The sequence below is a fragment of the Equus przewalskii genome, chromosome 23, assembly GCF_037783145.1.
Source record: "Equus przewalskii isolate Varuska chromosome 23, EquPr2, whole genome shotgun sequence".
In the NCBI taxonomy this organism is placed as follows: domain Eukaryota; kingdom Metazoa; phylum Chordata; class Mammalia; order Perissodactyla; family Equidae; genus Equus; species Equus przewalskii.
In genome coordinates, this window is record NC_091853.1 from 7,200,651 (window position 1) to 7,226,487 (window position 25,837).

Below are 25,837 nucleotides of genomic sequence, written 5' to 3' on the forward strand. Positions count from 1 at the left end.
GCCAGAGTTTTCAAGTCCAGCCTTGGACTGGGCAGCTACGTGTTAGGATGGTTTAAGGGCAACCCAAGGATCTCACGCCTACCAGGTCACCTAAGTGCTTGAATGATTCGGTCCTTTCCCATGGGAGGATTGGAGGACCCAATCTAAATGCAAATGTATTACCTGGGAAGAGTAATTAATAACAATTGATTCTCTAGATAACATTAATTTACTATAAAGGTAATTATGCACAAAACAAAGCCTAGTGGAATGAGACATGACATAGGTGAGTTTGATATCATCAAAAATCAGCAGGTGTTAAGTGCCTGCTAGTTTTGGGGATCTACAGAGGTAAATAGAGTCCCCACACTTGGTTTTTAAAGTCCACTTGGCAATTTAGGACAAATGCAGGGAGACAAGGAGCTTTCTTGGGATGGAGCCGAGGGAGAAACTTACAAACTGGGCAGCCCCAAAAGCAGCCAACCCAGGTCATCGTGGTTTGGAGCCAGCACAGAAGCAAAAATGCCTGAATGGAAGGTGTTTGGAGAAAGAGAACACACCTTTCCTACTTTTTAGTCTCCCAAGCAGTCTTGAGACTCTTGCTTATTTTTTTTTAAAGATTTTCTTTTTCCTTTTTCTCCCCAAAGCTCCCCGGTACATAGTTGTGCATTTTTAGTTGTGAGTCCTTCTAGTTGTGGTGTGTGGGACGCTGCCTCAGCATGGCTTGATGAGCAGTGCCATGTCCGCGCCCAAGATTTGAACTTGCAAAACCCTGGGCTGCCGAAGCGGAGTGCACCAACTTAACCACTCGGCCACAGGGCCAACCCCCTTGCTTATTTTTTAAAGTATAACAACATATCTCTGGTAAAAGGTAGATGGTTCTTTAATTGTGGAATTTTCATTTTTATATTTCTTTCGGAAATTGCATCTCCGCCCAAGTACTTTCCTTGATCTGTTCTGTTCAATCCGTCGTGGGAGTGGGAGACAGGAATTAATGTCACATCTTAGCCTGTAGTCACATTTCCTCTCTCTCTCTCTGTGGCTGTAGACACAGTCCCAGATTTCTGGATTTCTTTCAAACCTTCCTTGAATAAGAAAGCATAGTTTAAAGTTGTTGATGTTGTTTCTCTACGTGTCACCCTCCTGACTTGATATTGTTCATGTATAATGTGTGTTTGTCTGCTGAGCATGTACGTAATTAACTTCCTATTTTCCCTTCATGGTTCTATAGCTTATAGGTATAAAAGCTTCCTGTTGTAAATGTGTTGAAGACAGAACACCTCACTGTGTTTATGGCTGGGAACATGATGGCTAAAAAGGATTTCCCCAAGGAAAAGTGAACAAATATTTATCAGGAGATCTTGAATGTGTGTGACCTCCTTTAATCCTCACCCCCCTGCGATGCATGAATTGTCACTTCATACAGAGATAAGATAAGGCTTAGAGAAATCAAGTACCTTGCCTGGGCTCACATGGCTAGTGTCAGAGCTCATGTGTGAACCTCTGTGACTTAACTCCAAACTATGTGTCCCTTCCACCTATGGCGGTGCCTCCTGTGGGCATCCTCTCCCAGCAGTCTTTGTCTCTCAGGGACTGGGAACAGGGCCACCTGAACAGGCATTGACATCAGAGAGCGCTTCTAGCTTGGGTAGCTTTAGTTCCTTCCCAGTTATGAGTAGGTCACTTCACCCTCCCTTTCTCTGTCTTCCCTCCACCCGCTCCTTTCTCCTTCGCTGTGTAACTGTTTTTCCTTCTTCACCCTTTCCCCAGAAAGCTGTGGGTAGACTAGGAGCCATGATTAGGATTGACGCATAAGAGCTATTCCAGTTCTGTTTCTCTTGTCCAAGGCCCTGTTTCTATGTGGACACGTTTTTGAGCCAATAGTGGTGTACAGACCACCAGCTGTGCTCGGAGCAAACCAGGCAAAAGTCCTCCTAAGTCCAGGGCTAAGTTTCAGAGGCACATGGAAGGGGCCCCTTTTCCCCTGTTCCATCTCAAGTCCGCCCTCCCTGGAACATGGGGAGCGGGGCTCTCACTAAAGTACAAAGGGCAGTACTCAGCTCTCCTTTTCAAACAGCCTGTTTCCCTCTCAGAAGAAACCTCATTGAGTTATGTTAAAACCAGCAGAGGAGGGAAAAATCAGAAGGGACTTCAGAGAAGCTCACGAATTTGGTCGAATGCTCAGTCTTGTTGCTTTTCTCCTTGGTGTTGCCTCTTTTTGAGTGTTTCTTTGCTGAAATGATAGGGGAGTGAGGGGAAAACTCAGCTTTGATTTTTGTTTGTCGCCTGGTGAAAAATGATGGGGGTAAAATTTAAACCATTCATCTCCTGAGTTCTGGGAATTGTCAGAGGATTTTATTTGTACATGCCTTCCTGACCCCCATTTTTTCAGAGAAGTAAAAATTATGCGGCATTTGTAAACAAGGTACTTTTATTGAGTTGAACTTTTACAAATGTATGGTATTCTTAGCCAAAATAACACTTTTATTTAATACAAGTATACCCAAAGGGCTATGCATGTAGAATTTCATATGATTAATATGCACTTGAAAGCTGTTACAAAGTAAGCATGGTTTTAGAGTTTGTGGAGTCTCTTAAATTCACTTTGTAATTTAATGTGCAGTAACAGAATTCAGAGTTGAGGGATATTACTACCAAAAACCCCTGTCATATTATATACTTTTTCAAGTAAACCAGTTACTGTTTCAAAGGTGAAAGTTTTTCTTTTTAAAACATGTAAGTTGCACTGCCTTGGAGTAGAGAAAGAAATAAGGAAAATGGGCATTTGAAACAGGCTAATTTTAAAGGGCTTGCAGTGCGTTTTGCCACGTTGAGTAAATTTTTTCCTTCCTAGTAACTGAAAAAATATAAAACATAAACTAAGTCCCTGTACATAGCCTGCTGGGGGAGAAAATCTAACCTGTGAAGTGCACTGCTACATAGAGGTAGTTTGTAGTAGTTTATGAACGTACAGACCACCAGGAGTTTTTCTGTCTGTTTTATTCACATTTGCTATTTTGTTTCTTGCAAAGCTCCTCAAGTGCTATCCCTCTCACCTACATTTTGAATTTTCTATTTAAAATTTCTCATGCGTGCTATTTATAACATGGATATAATATTTTCCTGGCTAAAGACACTTTCCTTGAGTAAAAAGTCCTGGAAATTCCTAACAGCGTAACCATCTCTCTCTCTCTCTCACACACACATGCTAACAATCAGTTCATGTACTGTGTGTTTTTTAAATGAAGTGTTGCTGGTCAATGCCGTTATTCTGCTTGACTGACTATTCATTTTTGCTAAGACATAATAATATATGATGATTCAATCTTGCTACTGCATTTTCGGAGTTCTTAATTGCCAAAAGTAGAATCTACTTTAGCTAGTTTAAGTAGAAAAACACTTATTAAGGGGGATAAATTGCTCAAAGAACCGTTGGGAGGACAAAATTCGAGGAGTAGCCTGCGTTTCCAGGAATGGTTCTCCACACTGAATTTCACAACTGGGGTTGCCAGGTTGCTGCTGCCTCCACCAACCTGAGGCTGCACAGTCAGCCAGCCACCCACATTACAGCCTCTGGATCCAGAGCCACACCAGCTCTGCCATCATCCAGGCCAACAAAACGGTTGCCACACATTCTGTTGCTCTCTGGTATGACTCACTTCTGAATCAAAGTCTGGCATTAAGTACATCAGATTGACTGAAGCTATATCTCATCTGGAGCCCTAGCCAGAAGAGCAAGATTGGAAAGGGAAAGAGAGTTTTGAATTGAACTCAAACGTTACAAGGAGGTTGCAGTGGGCGTTGAGATAACCCATCCTCAGAATCTGCTTTAGTTAATAGCGATGATTACATCAATCTGTTGAGATTCTGTGCCATTCAGCTACTTGGAAACTCGATGTGTGGGTGGAGCTTGCAGAATACAGGACCTCCCTGTAAGGTGATCAGGGAAGCAACTTGTTTTTTTTTTTTTTAATTGAAAAGTTAGAATACAGGGCATTTTCTCTAAGTCTGTTTAGCTCCACAGAGAACAGTCCAATGTCCTGCCTGGTTGGGGCAGAGAAATTCATCTGGTTGCTGGATTCTGGGGCAGGGCAGCCAAGGGGGATCAGGAACAACTTTTCAATATGTGAACTTTCACTAAGTTATCTTGTTTTTATCCCACTTTTGCTGTCCACCTTGCCTGGTATCTCTGGGTCCAAAACTTCTTTCATGTGATTTCTCTAGGGAAAAAACCTCCAGTCTCCTGCAGGGGCAGGAATGGGCGGAGGTGACCCTGGGTCACCAATTGTTCTCTGTACTTCCCTATCCAGACTCTACCTGATCCTGCTGGTTCATCTCCACAACTATACCCACTCATTTGGGGTCCCAGGTGACTCCTAGGACAGGACCCAATTGGGGTGGCGCCTCCTCTATTCTCTCCCCCTGTAGGTATTTGGGCGAATAACCCCTTTCTGTATGCTAAGTCAGTGAATGCTTCTCTCTCTGATTTCTCTCTTCCAAAGCTTTTGGGAATCTTGTCCACTCTTTTCTCCCCTCCCTGTTTTCTTTGTCTTTGTGGATCAACATTTTTTTGTTCTCTCACTGTTATCATAGTGGATTTAGGGGAGGGAGAAGAGATATATGCATATGATCCATCTGCCATGCTTAGCCACATGGCCTTTATATTTATTCTTTAGTGTACTTATCGTTATCAGTCTCATACATTATCAGTCTTGTATGTATAAATACTCACATATGAATATTTCTTTAAATATAAGGTTTGATATAGAGATTAAATATAAAAATTTGAGAATAAAATTCTTAATATTCTCACTTTCAAATTATAAAAGTACTTTTTTTTTTGTGGGGAGAGAGGAGGAGTCCTCATTTTGAGGATATTAGATGTACCTGAAAATATCAGGCAATGTATACTAAGGGCAAAAAAAGTGGCACTGCCCAAGAATGCCATGGGAATGGAGGAGGGAGCCCTCCAGTGGGCTTTTATGGCCGGAATTGATTTGGACTCTGATGAGAGAGAAGAGCCAGGAAAAGAGTAAGGTCTCCCATTGGGTGATGGCAAGCGTGACTATCTTTTTTACCCAGTGGACATCCGCCAATGTGAGCTCTGTTTAAGGATCTGTGTGAGTGCAGAGGGGGCAGCCACGAAGCCAATGGCATATGAACCATGGAGTTTTCTCGAGCCTCCTAGGACAACCCATGAAAGTCACACACAGGCATTTTCTTCACTGCCCAAGAGAAAAATCTAAAGAAGTACTATTTACTAACAGCCTGCTAGCTCACAGATGCTGTTTACTACTCAAAATGTAATTCTGATTAAAGCAGGGAATTAGAGCCCAAATGAAAAATGGCTAGTTTATATTGTGAGTTTCATACTTGTACATCTCTATAGTTATAACTTCTTAAGAGCAATAAACACCAGATTTTAGTTTTCAACAGCATGTGGAACTGGTGTTCTGGTATTATCAATATTTTTATAGCCTCTCTTTTTTCTTTGATATTTTTCTTCTCTTGTAAGTTAGTGTTCATCTCGGAGTCCCTAATCCAGGCAAAGCACTATGCCAGCCCACAAGGGGACTGAGTCATACGTTCATTCAACATGTGTTTGTTGAATGTCAACTATGCAGCCAAAGCTAGGAAGGAAGCAGTTGCTCCCCTCGAAGAGTTGATGCTTTGGTAAGCAAGTCAGGACATAGTGTCAGAGGTGCAGGGGTGTAAGAGACATAGAATGGTTAATGACAACAGTAATGAAGATAATAATAGTAATAATGGATTTGCTCTTTCCCTTAGGAGTTTACCTTGTAGTTGGAAAGGCAGAGCATACACACACTTAGCTGAAACATTTGGACACTTCGAAAATAAGATGAAAGTAGAAAGTAATGTAGTACAAGCCAAGCCCACGAGTGCTGTCACGGGATCAGACTGGGGTGGGAGGAATCCTAGAAATGGTAGAGGAGGCCTGAGCGCCGTGCCTGGCCACAGCAGGGGTTTCTGATGGCTGGAGAACACTGCACACTTGGGTGAGTTTGTGGTCGGCACATCCAAGTGCCCCATCAGGCAGGCAGGACACAGCAGAGGTGGTTTGAACTGGAAGGATCTGCTCAACTGCCTCCATGGTTCTGAAAGATGTTTGCTCAGTTAGGAGTCACAGGGAGCTGGACGGGGCTGCTTGGTGTAGGAGAGCTAGAGGAACAAGGCAGATCAAGTTCCAGGCAGACGGGGGGTGAGGGCAGAGCTCTGGCACTGCGGGAACACACGGAGAGTAAGTCTGGCACATGGACCAGTCTCTGGAACAGGGATCCCGCAGTCCAAGCCTGTGTTCTAGAGTCCTCAGGTGTTCCAACCGCATTTCTTAGAGGCAACATCAGGGCAAGACGGTGAGTCTTAGTGGGCAGGTTTTCTCATAACCCCATTCCTGCTTCAATCAGAGGAGCTCCACTTTTTAATCTGCTTAAGATAGTGGGCATTGGTGTCAGAATTTTTTTTTAAGGATTCCACCGACTTAAAAATAATGACTGCAAGTGGGATGGGGAAGGAAAAGAAGACAGAAAAATGAAACATCTAATACTTTAAGAAAAAATGTACATTAAGTCTGAGCTAGATGGAATATTTTTTTGCAGGCATTTTGAGGGGAAGAGAAGCAGAGTTGGCAAATAGGCAAAAGTATTTCTAGTGGAGGAAATAGGATGGACAAAGACAGGAAGACGCAATTGGATGTGTTCTGTGTAGAAAATGAAAATGCATTGACTTTCCTGGAAAGCAGGAGTCCCGTGGTTGATGCAGTGGGTGTGTTGAGGAATTTGAATTTACTTTGAAGGACAATACATTGTCATCTTGGAGAATGAGGTGGGGGTGGGGAGCATGATGAATATGTATGCTTACATAACTCTTGTGTCAGTTTCTTAAAGCATGAAAGGCTTGCATTAATTTATGGGATCATCACATTTTTCTTGGCCCTGGTCCCCACCCAAAAACCCAAGATAATGTCTTCAGTTTCCCTGTTTGCACACATTCTGGCCACAAATGTATCAAGGAAAAAATAAAACTTTGTCAGGAAAAATGTTGATCAACATTACTCTCTCTTGAGCAACAAGCAAATTATAATATTTGATTGTCCCAGGGTATTTCATGAGTTTTCAGTATTCTGCAAAAACATTTACAGCCCCTGGATAAGGGATTTTGTCAACTTGGACTAATCTATTGGCTACTGCCCTGTTTTGGGACCAGGTTCTTGGTGGCACAATCATTCAGTCTGCTCCTTTGACTGGCGCAGCAGGATGGCCCTTGTGGCCTACATACGTCGTTGGTGTGGTTGTGTCATAGGAATGTTACATTCATTGCTAGCAAAGCGGTGCAGTACTGAGAGAGGACAAATAAATGTCAGTTTCTCAACAAGAGGAGACGTTTAACAAATTAGGAGTATACAGTATGGCAAATGCAATATACAGAATACATGTGGAATATTACTGTGCAAGTATGATATGAGGCGTGATCAAAACCAAGAATCTTTGCTCTAGTGAAGCATAGCTATTCTCAGCAGCATAGAATATTCTATTAATCTGTCATGGAAGCTGTTTCTAATCTGACTATTTGTTAGCCTGAGAAATATTGTCATGATGTCTTAAAATGTTAGTACAAGCCAGTGAAGAATTACAACAAATACCATATGCTTTAAAAATAAATTTGGTGCTGTTATTACATAGTTCAAAAATATATTTGGTGCCATTACTGGCTTTTTCATATATTTTTCTTTATCCTCTTCTAATCTAATCTCTTTCAAGCACTACCATTTTTTAAAACTTTACATCAGTCCTTACCTCTTAAGAGCAATATATCTGCTGGTTTGGGTTTTGGTTTTGTTTTGAAGTGTATTGGATTGTCACAGTATATTTATATGTTTAAGTCGTGGGATTTATAGTAATCAAATCGAGTATATTGGTCTAGGTTAGTAAAACTTTACCTAAAAAAATGTATGCTACTAAGCAAAAACCTGTAAATTCATTCAAAATCAACTTTTGAGGTATTAAAATAGGTTTTTAAATCACATGTTGTTAGATCATTTTTAACATAATAGCACAGGTAGACACAATAGTAAAATGGTATAGGCACAACATCCTGGTAAAATTACATCATGTTGGAATTTTATGGGTGATGCATCATCAACAATCAAATGTCTGTTAAGTAACATCTGTGTATGTAACAATGTAATAACTGTGAAGTGTAAACACAAAAAGTTATAACAATCCTTGCCCTCATGGAGCTTCCACTCTACTTAAAGAAGCAAAGTGAACATAAATAAAGTGGCATCCTAGATAGTCTATGGCGAAAATTATGGAAAATTTGAGACCTATAAAAGAAAGAGGTCTATGACATGCTGTAATCAGAGTAGGCTTTATGGAAGAGGTGACACTTGACGTATTAGTGGACATTCAAGTCCACTAGTATTTGCCTTCTGTCAGGGGAGAAGACATTCCTAGCAAAGAGAAGCAATACAAACAAAGGCAGAGATAGAAATAATCATGGCAGTCAATCTAAATTTTGTAAAGGTTTAGTGATCAGAAGCAATGCCAATCAGTTAAGCATCCTATGCAGTCATTTTTTTCCATAGAATTTTTATTTGGTTCTCAAATATGTGTGACTATCAATTATCTTACTCAACATTCGACTTTGGTTGTCAGACATTCTCAAATCAATTCAACAAATATTTATGGTATATGCTATGTAAATTTCAATGACCCACGCTTTACTAGACATTATAATGTATAGAAATGAAGAAGGACTTATGGTCTTGTCCTTGAAGATTTTGTTGCCTTATTAGTGAGAAAAGGTATGTACAAAAAAATGATTCAATGTAGTCATCAAAGTAACGCCACTCAAACATTCCTCAAGTTAGGAAACTCCCTACATGTAAATCACCAAGTGTATGCAGACTCTCCAGTCCTTTGCTTATGCAGGAGCTACTCCTCCACACACCCAACCCTCTCCTCTTACCCATTGTGGCTCCTCCAGCAACCAAGTTATATTGGTGGTGCTCTGTCGGCTAGAGGCCATCATTGGGCACTTGCCGACCCCACATCTGTCCCTCACTGATCCTGTTGTTTCCTTTCAAGAGCGATGAACATATACTGTGGACGTACCATAATCCTCACCTCCCTCCACTTTGATTCCTCTCTTACCTTTTACCACTCAAAGTTCAGTTACTTCCACCTCCTACCACACTCTTTCATACATTAGATGCATTCTTTTTTGGCCTTATCCTATTTCTCCTCTTTCTTTCCAATCTTGCTAAGTTACTGCAAGGAAAGAACATTAACTCTCTCATGTTCCATCTCTCTTTGAACAAGAATCACTGTCATCTGGATTCCTTCCATACAAATAGTGCTGGTAATGTCTTATAACGAGGTACTATGTTGAAAGGTGAAGAAACGAATGATGTTGAATCAGTGACATCAACTTCTGAAGCTTTTGAAAATATGCAGTTCCTTTCTGAATCTCCATTAAAAAATTTTTATTCGGAATTTTACAACTGCTTCCTCCAAAATGCCTGTTTAAGATAAAATTTTAAAATATCAAATTTTACTTCTTGTTTATTTACAAATATTGCAAAAAACATTCTGTACATTTTTGTTTTTGTTTGCAAATATGAGCTATTTCAGCAATAGAATTGACTGAACATTCTGAGTTCCAAATGAACAACCTTCACAAAAATTTTTGAATGTAATGCATTTGTAAGATATAGATGTCTGAAATACGGTGTAATTCAAAATGAACAGAATAAACAATACCCATTGTCCGAATTGAAAGGAGAGAGATGGGGGAATGACAGAGAGACAGACAGTTATAAACTTGGAAAAACTTTTTGCACAGAAGGTAGAATTTCAGCTGCATTCTAAATAATACATTGATATGGTAGGAAGTTGACAGGGTATCTCAAGTTGGGAAAAGAGTGTTGGCAGAGGTGTGTTTGGTTGAAATGGAGACTTCCTATGGAGGAGTAAAGGAGATATTGACAAATCAGGATTGGACCAATTTGTAGGTGTTTTTCAATGTCACATTAAGGAGTTTCATGGATTTTTCTTCCATAAATAATGGAGAGCTATGAAAGTTTTGAAGGACTGGAATGAATTTGAGAGAGTAGATTTAGAAAGTTGCCCTTCCTGGTGATGTTAGAGGAATTAGAAGGCAAGGAGACTAGATAAGAGGCCATTTATAACCACACGCTTGTGAGATGCCCGGGACTTGGATTAATGTAGTGGGAATGTCAGACAAGGGGAGCTCCGACAGATGCTCAAACGCAACGCAACATAGTCTTGCTGTAATAAAGGAGGTGAAGGAAGACAATACATCAGAAAAGATAGTGACATTTCAGATTGGGTGACTGGGAGAATGAAAAATACACCTGATGGCGGGAACAGGGAGGTCAGAAGAGAAAAAACTAGACAGATGAGAGGAAGGAAAGTGATGATAAGTACGTGGGGCTCGGCACTGTCAATAGAAAGTTCATGTGAGCCCCATTTGTCATTTTAAATTGTCTAGCAGCCACATTCAAAACAGTAAAAATAAACAGATGAAATTATGTTTAGTAATACTTTATTTACTCCAATGTATTCAAAATATTATCATTTCAACATATAATCAATATGAAAGTATTAATGAGATAGTTTACGTTCTCTCTCTCATGCTAAGTCTTTGAAATCTGGTATGTATCTAACACTTAGAGCACATCCCAATTCAACTAGCTACGTTTCGAGGCCTCACCTGTGGCTGGTGACTGCCATATGCAGTGCATTATTAGACAGTTTAATAGAACCAACAGAAACTTTATAGCAAATGTCCTAATTAAGCTGGTGCTAAGACTCCCTGTATATTGGAGGTTATAATTCAGTTTATCCGTTCTCCTCCTCCATATTCCTTTTGTTTATTTTAGCTATTCCATATTAAAGATGTTCTTTTAGCAGAACATCATTCTTTCCCAAAAGCACTAAGAATTTTAGAAATATCCATGATGTACTGTTTCATTGCTCTCTCATTTAATTCTCCCTTTGACCTACAACTTTAATTAAAGAAGTTAGTCTGAATCTCCTTTTTCTTCTTCCTTTGTCAGTCTTAAAACTCTTGACTATGAAGTAATTTAGCAAAATGTCCTCAAAAACCTTGAGTAAATGACATTTAGTACTTTGGAAATGAAACTGCATTTTTCATGTTCCTCTGTCTGCATATGTGTGTATTTCTCCAGTGTTTAATATCCGACGTAAACTTGCAGAATTTTCAGTCTTCACTATATGGGAAAGAATGCAGTACAAAAGGGAGCCTACTTCTATAGAAAACATGCCAAGGACATTGTGTTCCATCTTTACAATGAAATGCAGATTTCTCATTAAAAGTCGAATCCATCATTTCAAAAGGTTGAATAGGATGGTGCATTAAAAAATCCAGCTGCTTAAATTTAGGGCATTGAAAAATGTCCAATAAAAAAACGTTCCCTGGGTCTCAAGCATTTTCGTTTGATTATGTATTGGATAGCTTTTCATTCGATCTACAATCTTGCCTCTTAGAATTCTGTCCTAACATAGTTTGACAAGTGTTTCAAAGAAGTTAGACTCAACTATGATACTTCATTTGCTTAAATTATTTATTTTGCTATTTGGAATATCCTTGTGTTTGCTAATATATTATTAATTTTTGTACAAGAAACATTGGAAACTTCTTCCAGTGCTTTGCTTTTTCGTGCATATTCTTAGGCTTCTCTCACTCCCATTTAGTTTCTTTTATCTTTTTTTAATCTTTGAAGACATTGTCTGCCAGGACAGCCATTTTGTTCTCCAACTAGCTTCCTTCTATTTCTTTAGTCATCTATTTCTCTCTGCCTTGTTATTCCCGTGTGCTCTGCCTAACTTTCCTTGATTCATTTAGGAGTGAGAAGTGGCAAAGCCACGGATACTCCCTGCAGTAATTCTCTATGGGGTCTGCAGACAACATGGCCCCCACAGGCTGGCTAGGAGACACGGGAGATCTGCTCCACACTATGAAGCCTAGCCACAAGTTCTCAAGGAGCTGCTTAGCAGCTGCAGGAACAAAAAGGCTTATATCAAACATATCTGTACAGTGCATGGATTTCCCACAGGAAATACATTAATAGTGTTTATTAAAGGTTGTGGCTAAGTCTCCATGTTCCCCTCCTCTGGAGTCTAGTCTGGCTTTTTCTCAGGACTAGCACTGGAGGTATAGGCTGGGACCATACAGAAGACTACTGTTTAACAAGCACTGTGCTAAAATGCCCCTGGTAACGGACGTTGACTGAGTGTTTGGCTCTCTCCTATGATACTGGCTGTTAGGCATTTATACATATGATAATCTTGCCCCTGGACCAGTCCCTGAAAGTAAACGTTTCTAATAATTCTTTGCCGTTCAGTATGTTTTACGAAGACCAGTTTGGTCCCATTTGCAGACTTTCCCTCTCCAATGTCAATTTTCTTCCTAAAGAATTGTAAATTTTAAAAGATAATTTGTTCTGGTTAATATCAGTCCACTACTAATGGATTCTTTTTTCTCAAAGTGCTCCACAATTTAATGGAATCATTTTTTTTCTGGACCCACATTTTATTCTAGACCCAAACGAAGGAAGTGTTTTCTGTGCTTTATCATAGTTTGTAGGGGGTGATTCATACCGGGGTCCTTGTGCTTTCAGTCCCCTGCCAGCACTGGCTATCAAAACTGCTTAGGCTGCAAATAAAATATGAAATGAAATCCATCTGGCATTTCTCATTGAATTAGGACCAGAACATTTTTGTTAAATATTAACAGATGGCTAAATTCTTAATATCAAACTAACATTTTAAAACATCTAAGGGGACCCACATGAGGAAGAAAGGATAGAAGACCATGTGTTTTCTCCATCACCGAGCCCTTCCTTCCTCTGCACTGGCCCTCCCTCATTCTTCCCACCACGTGTGGAGAATCACTGGAGTCTCCTCTGTCAGATAACTTTTACTCCTTGGTAGCTGGTATCAAAATAGAGTGTGATGGGATCAAGATATTGTAAGCAAGTATTAGCCAACTCAGGTGGTATGTTGCCATTGGCATGCTGCAAGATCTTTTATTAAAACCAATTCTCTCTCTTCTCTCTCTTAATAGGAAAAAGAAAAGAAGTATATGCTCCCCTTGGACAACCTGAAAGTGCGAGATGTGGAAAAGAGCTTTATGTCTAGCAAGCATATCTTTGCGCTCTTTAATACTGAACAAAGGTGAGCAAGTGAAGCAGCTCCTGTCTTCAGACTTTTTCCCTAGAATTTCTACATGATCCAGAGATAAGATTTGCAGTAGTTCTTTGGGTCCCACCTTGAAATCTCCTAACTCTTCAGTTTTCCTTTCATTCATTTTGTATTTTTGGCATCCACCATTGGTTATAGATTCAAATGATTAAAACTTAAAATAAGGAAGATCTTCAAGTATTAATTACTTTATTCCCTGGATTTCCAGCACACACCAAAATCATGCTGCTTCCATTCTTAAACTACATTTCATTACTCTAAAATCTTCCTTGTCCTGAATTTATGGTTTATATATTTACAAATTACTCAGTTATAATTTTTAATAGTATCTGTCTAGCCTGGATGGAGATCACATAAGACCTTCTCATGAGTCTCATAGACTAAATTCTTGCATCAGTGGATAGGATTATTCAGTTAATGTGAATACAAATGCATAGTACTTTATGGCTTTTAAAAGCTATGTCCATGTTCATTGTCTGGTTTTTGTAACAATCACTCATGAGGTAAGAAGATGGAGTTGTGTGGGGCCAGCCGGGTGATGCAGTGGTTAAGTTTGTATACTCTGCTTTGCTGGCCCGGGGTTCGCGGGTTCGGATCCAGGTGCCAACCTACACACTGCTCATCAAGCCACGCTGTGGCAGCATCCCACATGTAAAATAGAGGAAGATTGGCACAGATGTTAGCTCAGGGCCAATCTTCCTTCCCCCCCCCCCAAAAAAAGAAGAAGAAGAAGAAGAAGAAGAAGAAGAAGAAGATGGAGATGTGTGGTTACCATTCTATAAATTAGAAATGCAGCTCAGAGAAGGTAACTGACTTTTTTAAAATCACGAAATTAGCACATGGAGAGCATAACCCTGAATCATGGCTTCTGTGTCTAAGTCTACTTTTCCTTCCACTTGTATTTCTTTTTCATTTATTTATTTATCTATTTTTACCGCTGCTCACCTACAGCATCAAAACTTAATTTTGGGCTGATTATCATGGAGGGCTGTGGTTGTTCATTGAAACTGAGCAGTAAAGTTAGATAAACAAATGGAGAGGTAACAGGGGACAGACAGAGAGATGTGAAAGTGCTACAACTAGGGAAGGATAATAAAGGAGATCTTTTCCAAATGGAAATGTTATAGGTAAAAGCTAATTAATTTCTATGAGTCAGTTATTAAGAGACTGAGTCATTAGGTGGCGGAGACTAATTTTAACCCAGGCCTTTTATCTTTATTTAGCAATGAATGAAATTCCTTGATTAGGTTCAATGACTGGCTCAGGGTCAATCATACAGTAAATCAAAATAGCAAAACAAAACCTTCTTCCTAAATTCCCAGGCACTTGCTCAGAATGACTCATAATACAAAAATACTCAGAATAACCACAAGAGCAAGTCATTTAAAGAATCAAGGGGAAGAAAATTAAATACAACTCCCCTGTCAGACACTGAGATGGGATTTTTTTATAGATTAGTATTATTTGAGAGTAGCCAGCTAATAGATGCTGAAAATGATAAAGGATAAAAAGATTTCCTGGAGGGAGCAGTAGTGTGTCTTGGTACTGTTTGACATCAGAGCAGGGCAGAATTGGGAGGTCCTGAAGGAATCTGTGGAGATGTGCTCAGCCGTCTTCTTGAGATGCAGAGTGCAAAGTGTGACTACCACACAGGAGGTCTGACTACAGTTGAGTCCTTTGTCAACCTGGAAAGTTAAGGTTATAAAAGGACTTGGTACAAAGTATCCTTCAACTACACTACCTTTTCTTCCTATTTTATCTCATCACTGATTTATTAAACTTTCTGTCTTAAGATCAGTGAAAAATGAATGTTGTATGACACTCACTGGTGAAAAACAGACAATGGTAGAGCATCTTTGTAGATGAAATACAGCTGTGGATTTTAAAAAGAGCAAGTCACCAAAATAAGAAAACTCTGAACTTCTAAAATCTGGGTAGTCTGGAAATTTGAAAATGTGATAGATGAAATAACTAGAAAAAAATTAAGCAAGACTGATGGGCCCAGGTATACTAACAGTACTGTGAATGTTCCTGTCTGTGGAAGACTCATAGCTGAGTTTGTTTCTTTTTAATCTGTGAGATCTTTTTCTTTTAACTAGTGAGTTTAGTCCATTTACGTTTTTTATTGTTACTACTGATTTATTGAATTTAATTTGAAGTTTAATTTTTGCCTTTCTCTTTAACATTTTTAATTTTTTACTCTTTTTTTATTTTACTCTTTTTTTTTTTTTTTTTTGTGGTCTTTCTCTTTACCCTGCTTTTTCTATACTTATTTTCCCTCCTTCCTTTCCTGCTTTCTCTTCTTCTAATTCAGGTTAATTTATTTTTTTCTTGACTTAGAAGTTATATACTTTATTTTTGTTTTTTTAGACATCCCTTTAATATTTTTGACTTAAAATTTGAAGTGAGTCTTTCTACTCCCTTTCCAAAGTGACCTTAAAACACTTTGGCTCCAATAAATCTCTCCTGATTCCCACATTATTGTTATCCAGTATTTCAGTTCCACCTTACTTTTTTACCACTTTAATCAAAAATTATAATTGGTGCACACAGGCAGTGCTTGTTTAGGTTCATTGACATGATTGCCAATTTCTTTGTTCACTTTTTCTTTTGCGTCCCACTGTTTACTGTTGGTTTGTGCTCCTCCACTGCAGTGCACCGTGTAGAAATCCTGTCAGTGGGTGCTACTTGGTTGTTACGCTCAGTTTGGTGTTTGTTTTCCTGAAAATGTTTTTACTTTGCCCTCATTTTTGAATGATACTTCAATTGGATGTTATAGATTGATAGTTATTTTATCTTATAACATTGGCGTTGTTGTTCCCCTATATTCTTGCTTTAACTCTGCTTTTGAGAAGTCAGCTGCCAGTCTAATTGTTGCTCCTTTTTATGGATAATCTGTATTTTCTCACTGGTTGATTTTAAGATCTCTTTTGTCTTTGGAATTCTGAAGTTTCAATACAACATGTTTATGTGTGTGTTTTGCTTTATGTTGTCTGCTTAGGATTCATTGTTTTTTTCTAAATCTGAGGATTCATGGTTTTCGTAAATTTTGAATAACTGTGTATTATTATCTCTTTGACTTTTGTCTTATCTCTGATCTTTCTTGAATCTCCTTCTAGAATTCCTATTAGACATGCACTAGACTATTTCATCCTGTTCTTTATATGTTTGACCCTCTATTTTGTATATATCTCTTTGCGCCTAATTTGGGGTCGTTTCTTTAGTTCTGTCTTCCAGTTCACTAATAACCTCTCCATCTGTGACCAGACCAAAACAAACTTGCCTGTGTCTTTCTTTGTTAGTGGACAGATTTTTTTTTTCAATCCATCCTTTTTCTGAGGATGTGGTTTTTGGAAAGTCCTGGCTCTCACATAAATCCCAAGATCATGTTTTCTATCCTTTTGTGGCCACTAAAATCCAAGCCTTTTGGCTCCTGAAACTGATACAATCCAGTGGCAAAAGTGACAGAAGATGTATTTCCTCTTGGGTCTTTTTTTTGGCTCTTAAGGGGTTTTTTCATTTCAGAGAGAGCTTAGGCATTTAAAATAATGTTTTTCAACAATTCTAGATGTTTTGTAAGAAAGAGTTTTAAAATTGTCCATACTGCCACTTTGATCAAAATGAAGTGGGCTTTTATTACCATTACATAGTAGAAACACAAAACTGTGTTTCCAACTTCCCAGAGAAGTGAAAATTGTGATAAAAATGAATCTGGAAGGCCAACCTGGGGTTCTTTGTGTTTACAGACATGAATGTTTTACAAACCAATTAGAGAGAAACAGCTGTCATTCTCCTGTTCTCTCATTTATTTTCTCAGTAAATAAATATTTATTCTATTATTCATTCCAAAGTACTTGTTAGGCATTTCTGCATTATCGGCCCTGCATATCGGACTTGGTGCTCTCAATGAAATGCAAATGTGATCTTGTTTTGCATGACATTGGTAATCACCAGTGAGTGTCATACAACATTCATTTTTCACTCAAGACAGAAAATTTAAGAAATCAGTGATGAGATAAAAAAAGGAAGAAAAGGTAGTCTAGTTGAAGAATATTACGCATGAAACAAATCGGTTATAGTGTATAAAATAACCTTTAACCACATTATATGATAGTGTATTCCATTCCAGTACTTAAGTGCTGGAGTATAGTCATAAAAGCAGTTAGTAACAGAACTATAACTGGAGCCCAGGTCTGATGTCGCCTGATCCAGGGCTCTCTCTGATACCGTAGTTTGGATATTCACTGTGGAACAGGGATTCCACGTGATTTTAATTGGAATTGTTCCTAAAAGAGCAGAAGTGGAGCGATTTTTTAACTTCTTGTGTAGGTATTTCAGTTTGCGATTAGATCTTACAAATTTCCGTGGAATGCTTTTAGTCTCATTTGCAAAAGCCCAACATGGAACTGACCGGTCCCCTTGCTATAGTTTTTGAAGACCTATATTAGCCATTGCTACTTGTATCACTGCATTATTCCTAAGAGCTCATTCAGTTGCTGTTTCACCTTTTCACTATAAAGTTTAAAACAGTTATTCTGTAGTCCCCAATCGTCAGGTGTGTGGGAATTGAGACCTTTCACATCCTTCTTTAAAAAGCCTTCAGTGTCCTGGTGAATTAATATGATCTTTATGAGTCTAGTGACCAGATTTTTAAGCCATTCTAAACTGTGTTTTAGTGCTAGGATTTTTATAAATGGAAGAAATTGTTACTAGTTTCAGTGACTTTAGCTCTCGAGGAGAGTGAATTTTACACCTAGGCTGAGTTAGCTTACAAAAACTCCAGGTGAGAATACGCATCCCCCAGCCCTCCTCTGAGCCTTTCGGAAAGGGCGTCCTAGATATCTGGGCAGACTGACATGTTGCAATACTTTGTTCTCACATTCGCTGCGTCACCCAATCATTTTGAAAATCCGAGTTAAAAGATTCCTAAACTTGTTTGCAGCAGCGTCTAAACCAAAGAGTGGAATGTTCCCCCCAGGTTTTTGTTCCATTTGATTTTGTTAGAAATGCCATGTTTTCTCTGGTAGAAGCATGTCTAGATAATGGCTTCACTGTGCTGGTCTTTGCTCTCCCCAGGCAGGCTTCGTTTTTAAGGTCATGCTAAGGCCCATTTGGTCCAAGGTATGTCAGCTCTGGTAGCCAGCAGAGATCCGTGTCTGTCCAGGGGGTTTGTAGGGCAGCCACATGGTATTTTCTGAGCACCCCTTGGGGTTGTCCAGCTCTGTTTTCTTTTAAAATAAGGCATTCTTTCTCTGACGCTGCTTTGTAGCTTCAATTCAGGATATAGTTTATCAACATTACCATGTGTTCCAATTCCCCTCCTCCCCTCTTTTCCTACAGAAGGTGATTCTAGGATGTTTCCCTACTCCACTTAGTCCCCAGCACATTGCCGTCACTCAATAAATGTCAAATAATGCTGCCCTGTAGCCAGTGTGAACTCTTTAGGCGTTCCGAGAAGAATGGCTCTTTATTCTCATTGTTGAGTGGTACATTTTTCCACTTGTTAGCTGGAAAGGAATTGGAGTCAGGTTTTTATTTATATACCTTTATGGCTATGTTTCTATGTTAAGTTGTGCTTGGAGTGTAAGTTGTTTGGAAAAGTGCTTAATTAAACAAATATGCTGGGCAAAAGGTGGTGTGCAATGCCTTTCTAAAAGGTCATTCTCACTTGGAAGTGGTGGAATGTCAAATCTATATTAAAAGGGAAGCAATTACTTTTCCATAAATAGGGATGGCAGAGGCTCATATTTGTTGGAAATTCAGTAGAGTAAAAACAGAGTATTTTATACAAGGAAATGAAATACTGTGTAAGGAATACAATGCAGTTAAGCTTGTGTTTGGAAAATAAGACACCTGGAGAAGTTATTTCATTTCATTTACCCCACTGTTTTCCAAAGAAAGTTTAAAATATTTCTTCTTGCCTCATAGAATACTAAGTGAGAGTTATCTTCTGAATGCTCTGATGCAAGAAGAGTTTTCTTTGTCAGATGAGGATTCAATTGGTAACCAGTCTTCCAATTCAAGCTGAGTAATGAAATTTGTGTTGTCCTGCATTTTCCCGTGTTGTGTGGGTGGGTCGTCTTTCCACATAGGGGTGTTGTAATACCCTCTAATTTTGAGTACCTGGTGGAGGGGAAAAAATCAATTTAGAGTAAAAGTTCTTTACTATTCTCAGTTGACTTATCCAGTTCATTGTACCCTTTCTGTAACTTCAGGTGTGATGTAAAGGTTTGTTTTCCCCATACTTTATCAAAATGTATCAAAAATAATTCTGTTAGATATGAGACCAACTGAAGTCTGATGCATTGTCCTAAGGAGCCATGAGTAAACGGGTATGTCAGTGTCAGTGGTTTTGCTGAAGGAGCACTTCAACAATGTGTTTAAGTAAGGGAATGTATTAAGTCAACATTTTAACACCTTATACTTCTTCCCAGTTTTAAGGAAGTGATAAATTAATTAATTAATTAAAATGTAACCATGTCGTTGGTATTTGTCTCCCCTGCTAGACGCCTTTCTGAGTGAGAGAGCCTGTTTATCTTATTCAGTGCTTTATCCTCAGGGCTTAACACAGTGCCTGGGGATTGTGGGAGCTCAGTAACATGAGCAAATGAATGAATGGATGGATATTAAACTTTTCTCCTCTGCTGTGTGTAGAAGATATAAATAATGCCAATTACCATTAAAAAGCATTCTGTAGGTAAGCTCTAGAAGCCTAGTGCCTCAGGTGCAAGCGGGCTGAAGCTGGAAATATAGCTGAAAACTCTTTGAGGAAATAGTTTTAGCACACACGCAAAACATATTTCATTTAAAAAGGAAGAACTTGAGAGTGTTGTTACATGCAAACTGTATAAATGAATTTTGTTTGAATTTAATAGAACAGAATTCCATGACATTTGTCCTTTAAGAAAAAAATAGAGATGTTTTATTGTAAATTTTCTTGATTTTGTTCTCATGATCTTACTTCTGTCATTCAGAAATGTTTTGCGGATATCAACACTCAGCTTTCTAAATCTTCACTTCTTTCGCTCTGGCAAAGTATTAACAAATTTCAGGTTTTCTGTTATACAGAGAGCTTTTGAAAGTTAGGGAGGCAGAGAGCCAGAAGACAGGATTTTAGTTTTCTGCTCGTAAGTTTTTGGTGCTTCTTGTTTCTGCTAGACCTATTAAATTCACATGGGTCAGACAGAGATTTGAGGACTTTCGCAGAGTTATTGATTGTGAGTTCATGATATGACAGTAATATTTATTTCCCTCTATAAATCTGGAAGGATAAACCCTGTGCTTTCCCTGTTGAGGAGCTGGGTAGGAGTACATGTTTAGCAAGTCCATGAAAGGACACGATATATCTTGCAAGCTGTTAAATCCAAATCTTTGAATCAGAGAGCTCTGTTTTTGTGTCCACTGTCTTCCTTTGTTCCAGTCTCTCGCTGCTAAGATATTTGTTGTCATATGGTTCTGATCCTGCATATTACAATAGTTTCCCAATTCTCACTACTGCATCTTTTTCCTCTATGAGTGTCTCTCTGGTTGTGAAATAGCATCATTAGGAAATCCTAGGTACACCAGAGGAGAGGGATGGAAGTTTTCAAAGGGGAGCCTGGAGAGAGATGGATTGGAGAACCAAAATTGTCTGCCCGTTTGATTTATTTGATTCACCAACCACACTAAGACAGAAATCAAATATGATTTGGTAATATTTCTGTGAACTAACTCTGTGACAATTGATTTCACAGGTAAGATAGATTCTCATGAAAGACAACATAATTGCTTGGGTATGAAATGTCTGTGGCTTGAAGCAATCAGTTTAAATTCTCCTCTTATTGGTTTTCAGATTAAACTCTGAAATGAAAATAGGAGTATGATGCCCTACTTGGATGACTGTTTCTGCCTTTTCGGAGGGAGAAAGATAGCAAGTTGGTGCTTTTAAGCTTTTTCAAATGTCATTAAAAGGCTTTGGAGAAATTCTTCATGCTTAAAACACCTGAACGTAGTCCATGTCCATTTTTCTAGGGGAATTAGGCATTGTGCTCCCTGGGAGCGTTTGTGTATCTCAAACAAAAGAATTGCTGGGATAAACTCAGCAAGCTAGATTCAGTGCCTTTCTTCCCAAGGATTTAAACTGGAGCTGTGTCTCAAGCCATTAGTAGCGCCAGCAAGGATTTTGGTCAGTGTTGGAGGCATTCATGTTCAGGAGGTTTCTGTCCAAGGGCTGTCTTGATGAATGAGCCCAACATGGCTGTGTAAAGTTCAAGAACACAAAGAAATTATTTCCTTCACAGCAAGTTTACTTTTCTTCTAGGATTTCAGAACAAACACACCGCCCTCTCCCCACCTACTTCCCGGAACAACTCTGTGCTGATGGGCAATCCCCTCCCCCACGACCCCCTCCAGACAAATACTGGCTTGGACAGAAGTGTGCCTCCATTTGGGGACCATAAAACAGCCCCAGCTGTGTTCATTAATGATAGCGGAGCAATTGCTAGTTGCAGACATGCTGCAGAAGAACATATGCACAGTTCCAAGATGCAGTCTGTAAATGAGACGCTGTGACGATAGAGTTGCAGGAGAAAGTCTGACAGATCCTCATTAAAAGAGACTAGTACAAATGATCCACTATCCTTAAAAATGTGATCGTTTATAAACAAGATTATATTGGTAGTTTTTGTTAAAAAAAAAAAATTTTCTTTTTGAAAACTAGTCATTCTCAATGACTGGATTAAAGATATTAACTGGGTTGCCTCAGGCTTTGATCCTAAAGGATGAGTTCACTATTGATAGCGAGGATGGAGAGGGGGCAGTTGTGTGCTGCAGCGTCCCCGTCCAGCTTGGTGGGCTTTGGTGACGGCCTGCCCCCGCGCTGAGGCCGGCGGGGAGACAGGCAGGCGTGCAGCTATTTCAGAGAGCAACCTGCGGGGAAGAGCTCTTAAGACATGAATAAGCAGAGGTGTGAAAATTTCCCTAGCTGGGTCTAGGCTGAAGGAAATTTCTCAACACCTAAATTTCTTTGGCAGTCTTCGAGGCCTCCCAAGAACACAAACAAAGAAAACTAAGGGTATATTTTACTACCTGTTGGAATAATCAGGTCTTTAGAGATGACCTATCGAATACTGTAAAACAGTCTGTATGTTGGAGGAGAAACTTACATCAAATAGGAAAATAAACAGAAAAAGTCCAAAGAGGGTTATTGTTCAAATCTATTGCTGCTTAGATCTAGTTATGTTGAACAGTGTATCCATGGCCCTCTCTGGCAGACACACTGTTTTCCATTATTACCAGGGTTACCATATACTGTCCTGATTTATTACTAAAGCTGGAACACCTTGCCGAGGAGTTCTTGAGTTTGGGGGGAAAATAAACAAAAACGCCTTTAAATCAAAGTAACACATGGATACATAAAACTATACAAAGATCACTGAGCTCCCTCAAATCACGTACTCAAGAATATTAATTATAAGTCTGGCTTTTATGATATCAATTTACAAATCAGGAATCCTTTTGTGACCTATCAGTGCATGTGTAATATATTTTTATTTTTCCTCACTTGATTTACTGTGGAACCAACTTACCCATAAAGAATGTCCTTAGTGACTATACCTGCTGAGAGAAAATATTGTGAAAGTTTTAATTATATACCTTGCATATAAATTATATTATTCTGCTTCAATTTGCTGCACTCAAAGGGAAACTATTTACTGGAACATGTAATTAATTTTAATTAACACACACAGCCTTAGTAAAGGGAACTGACACGGCACAAGCCTTGGTAGAAAATGTTAGTCACCCTCTGCAGCTAACTCTGAGCAGATGCATGGTTTCATAAAGAAAATATTTGCAGAGCCTAACTGGAATGAGTTTTTTCCTTTTCTTTTCTTTTTCTAATTTTGAAACTGTGTATGTTTATTTCTTAGAATCTGAGGAAAGTACTATCGTATAAAGGAATAGTTTCAAACACTGCAATTGTGGACAGTGGTTTTGACTCTTCAAACAGAGCATCTGCCTTTGCTGTCAGTGAGATTGTTAAATCCATACCTCGCTCCATGCCTATAAATCTCTCACAGACCAGAGCATGAGAGACGGACATTATACTATTAGATGTTAGCCCCAACTCATTTTAATATTATAGAATGATTTGACTTTGGAAAATAGATAGTGGCTTGCGTGACTTGGGTTACTCTATCAGTGCATTAAGGTAGTTAAAATATTTCTGTGTTTTGATGATTACGTTGTGAATTTTAAAGTAAATTGGCCACATTAGATCCATGCCAATGGCTCTCAAACTTTGTGGTTTGAGGACCCCTTTTCACTCTTAAAAATTGTTGCAGACTTCAAAGAGCCTTTGTTTATGTGGATTGTGTGGATTATATCAGGAATTCTGTGAACCAGTTGACTTCACGTTGTTGCTTAAAATTGACTATAGAGTATATTTATACCACAGAAATTGGCAAATGCTACAAACCGTGGCTTTTTTTTAATGGAAAGCTAGTTGTTAAAGGTTTATTAGCACACCTCCAATTATATCCATTGTCAGAAATTAAAAATGAGAAATTTTTGTGTTCATTTATTAAATCATGTAAAATAATACGTAATAAATCCATTTCATGTTAACAGAAATTGTGTGTTTTTATGGAAAAATATATCTTAAAACATCAGTGGGAAGAGTGGCATTATTTTTTTTTACAATTTTGCAAATCTCTTTAATGTGTGGCTTAATGGAAGACAGCTGGGTTTTCATATTTGCTTCTGCTTTCAATCTGTTGCAATATGTTGTTTTGGTTGAAGTATATGAAGAAAATCTGGCCTCACGCAGATATGTAGTTAGAAAGGGAAGAGTATTTTAATAGCCTTTTCAGATAATTGCAGATTTTCTTCTTTGATACCTCACCAAAACTCGACAAGTGATAGTTTCTGAAAGTTTAGTTGCAATATGGAATCTGAAATCATACCAATGAACTTTTCATATTCTATTACATTAATCCATTGATCCATCGTGCACTGTAAATGGATCGTTTACTTATGATTTTGTAACATCATACATTTGTCATTTGGGAAATACTGGTTCACTAATTTATACAGATCTTCTCAAATGTTTACATTTCATTATGCAGTATTTAAAAATTACACTTGTTAATATCATCACCAATTTCATCAGAAAGGGAGAAGCTGTCAAGCCCATGGTGGGAGATAACAGTTTTCCAAAATTCTAAGGCTGAATTTTATCATTGGTCACAAGTACTGCCAGTTGTCTTCCTTTAAGTGACAGGCTCATTTTGTTCATTTTTGAGAAGATTTCTGCCAAAAACTCAGGTTTTCAAAACCATGGATTGACCATCAGTCAGACTTGCAAATAAAAATGGCATCCTGTGAAAAAAAAGCAGGTACTTGTGCTTCCAGTTCAATTGAACACGTGCCTTTGCTCGAGACACCACTTCAGGATGCTGCAGAAGCGCCTACATGTACTTCCCATCTTGTGACATAGAATATTAAAAACATGTGTACTCAGGGTCTAGATTTAATGCAATTAATATTTTGACTGCTTCATCAGGATATCTTTAAGTGAAACTGGCCATTTTAAAAACTGTATGTGCCTGGCAACAAACGTCAGCTTTATGACATTGTCTTGATGGCTGCTAAGGCGCCCAACCCTTGCTTTTTGCACCATCGGTGCAAGTGTTAACACATTTGTTGCAAGATAAACCATGAAATTCAAAAACATTATTCTACACGTTGACTATTTCAGCAACACTTGTGTTTGTTCAGAAGCATTCGTATGGATGAAGTTCTTTGAGGACGAGTTGATACTGGGACTGGACAAATAGAATCAAAACAAGTGTAGTCACTCTTTACCTTCGTCCATTTTAAGGCAAAAGCTTAATTCTGCAAATAAGATTTTTAACTCATGCTTCTTGTCAGCAACTAAATCTTTAATTAGACAAGTTACTCTATCACTGGAAAGTAATAACTCAACTGGCATTATAAGGCCATTCAAAAATGTTCAGTTGCATAAGACAGTAAGTTAAATTATAAACATCTGTAAAGCCAAGGGAAAGGAATAGCTTTCATCTCATTTTTGTTTTGTATTTATAGCTTTGTCCTGTTTCTTTGCATTGGATTCCTTTGCATTAGATTGACTTCCTTCTAGGAGTCAGAGTACTTTCTGACATGTCAGTTTTAATCTTTTTCAGCATCTTTAGATGTAGCTGTTGCAGCTAAAGGTTGAAAAACTGAATCTTCAAATCTTCCTTTTTTTAAGCCAATGAGCTATTTTTAAACATAAGAAAAATATAAATACATTTCCTTTTATTTTAGGAAAAAATACTAAATTATAAATTTTAGATAAATGGTAAATAAATTTTATCTAAAATTTAAATAAATTTATAAAATTTTTATATAAAAAATATAAAATATTTTACATAAATAAAATTTAAATAAACTGAATAGATCAATTTATCTAAATAAATTTTAAAACTTAGAGAAGATTTTTTTTAATTAAAGTATTGAAAAACAAGACAAAAATGTATACATGTATGTTTGTGTGTCTCCACATAGGCGTGAGGTAAACTTTAGGATTTCAAAATAACAATTTATTAGAT

At 38.3% G+C, this 25,837-nt stretch overlaps 1 protein-coding gene across 31 annotated transcripts in view; it reads left to right on the forward strand.

Annotated features, from left to right (window-relative positions):
* Positions 1-25,837, forward strand: part of DNM3 (dynamin 3) — a 565,868-nt gene that overhangs the window by 402,903 nt on the left and 137,128 nt on the right. For all 31 annotated transcript variants that reach the window (XR_011532051.1, XR_011532053.1, XR_011532052.1 and 28 more), the window contains one exon: positions 13,111-13,220. Coding sequence is in view for 26 of the 31 variants with exons in the window: in XM_070591081.1 (XP_070447182.1) it covers positions 13,111-13,220 (110 nt within the window). In the remaining 5 variants the exon portion in view is untranslated. The remainder of the gene's footprint in view (positions 1-13,110; positions 13,221-25,837) is intronic.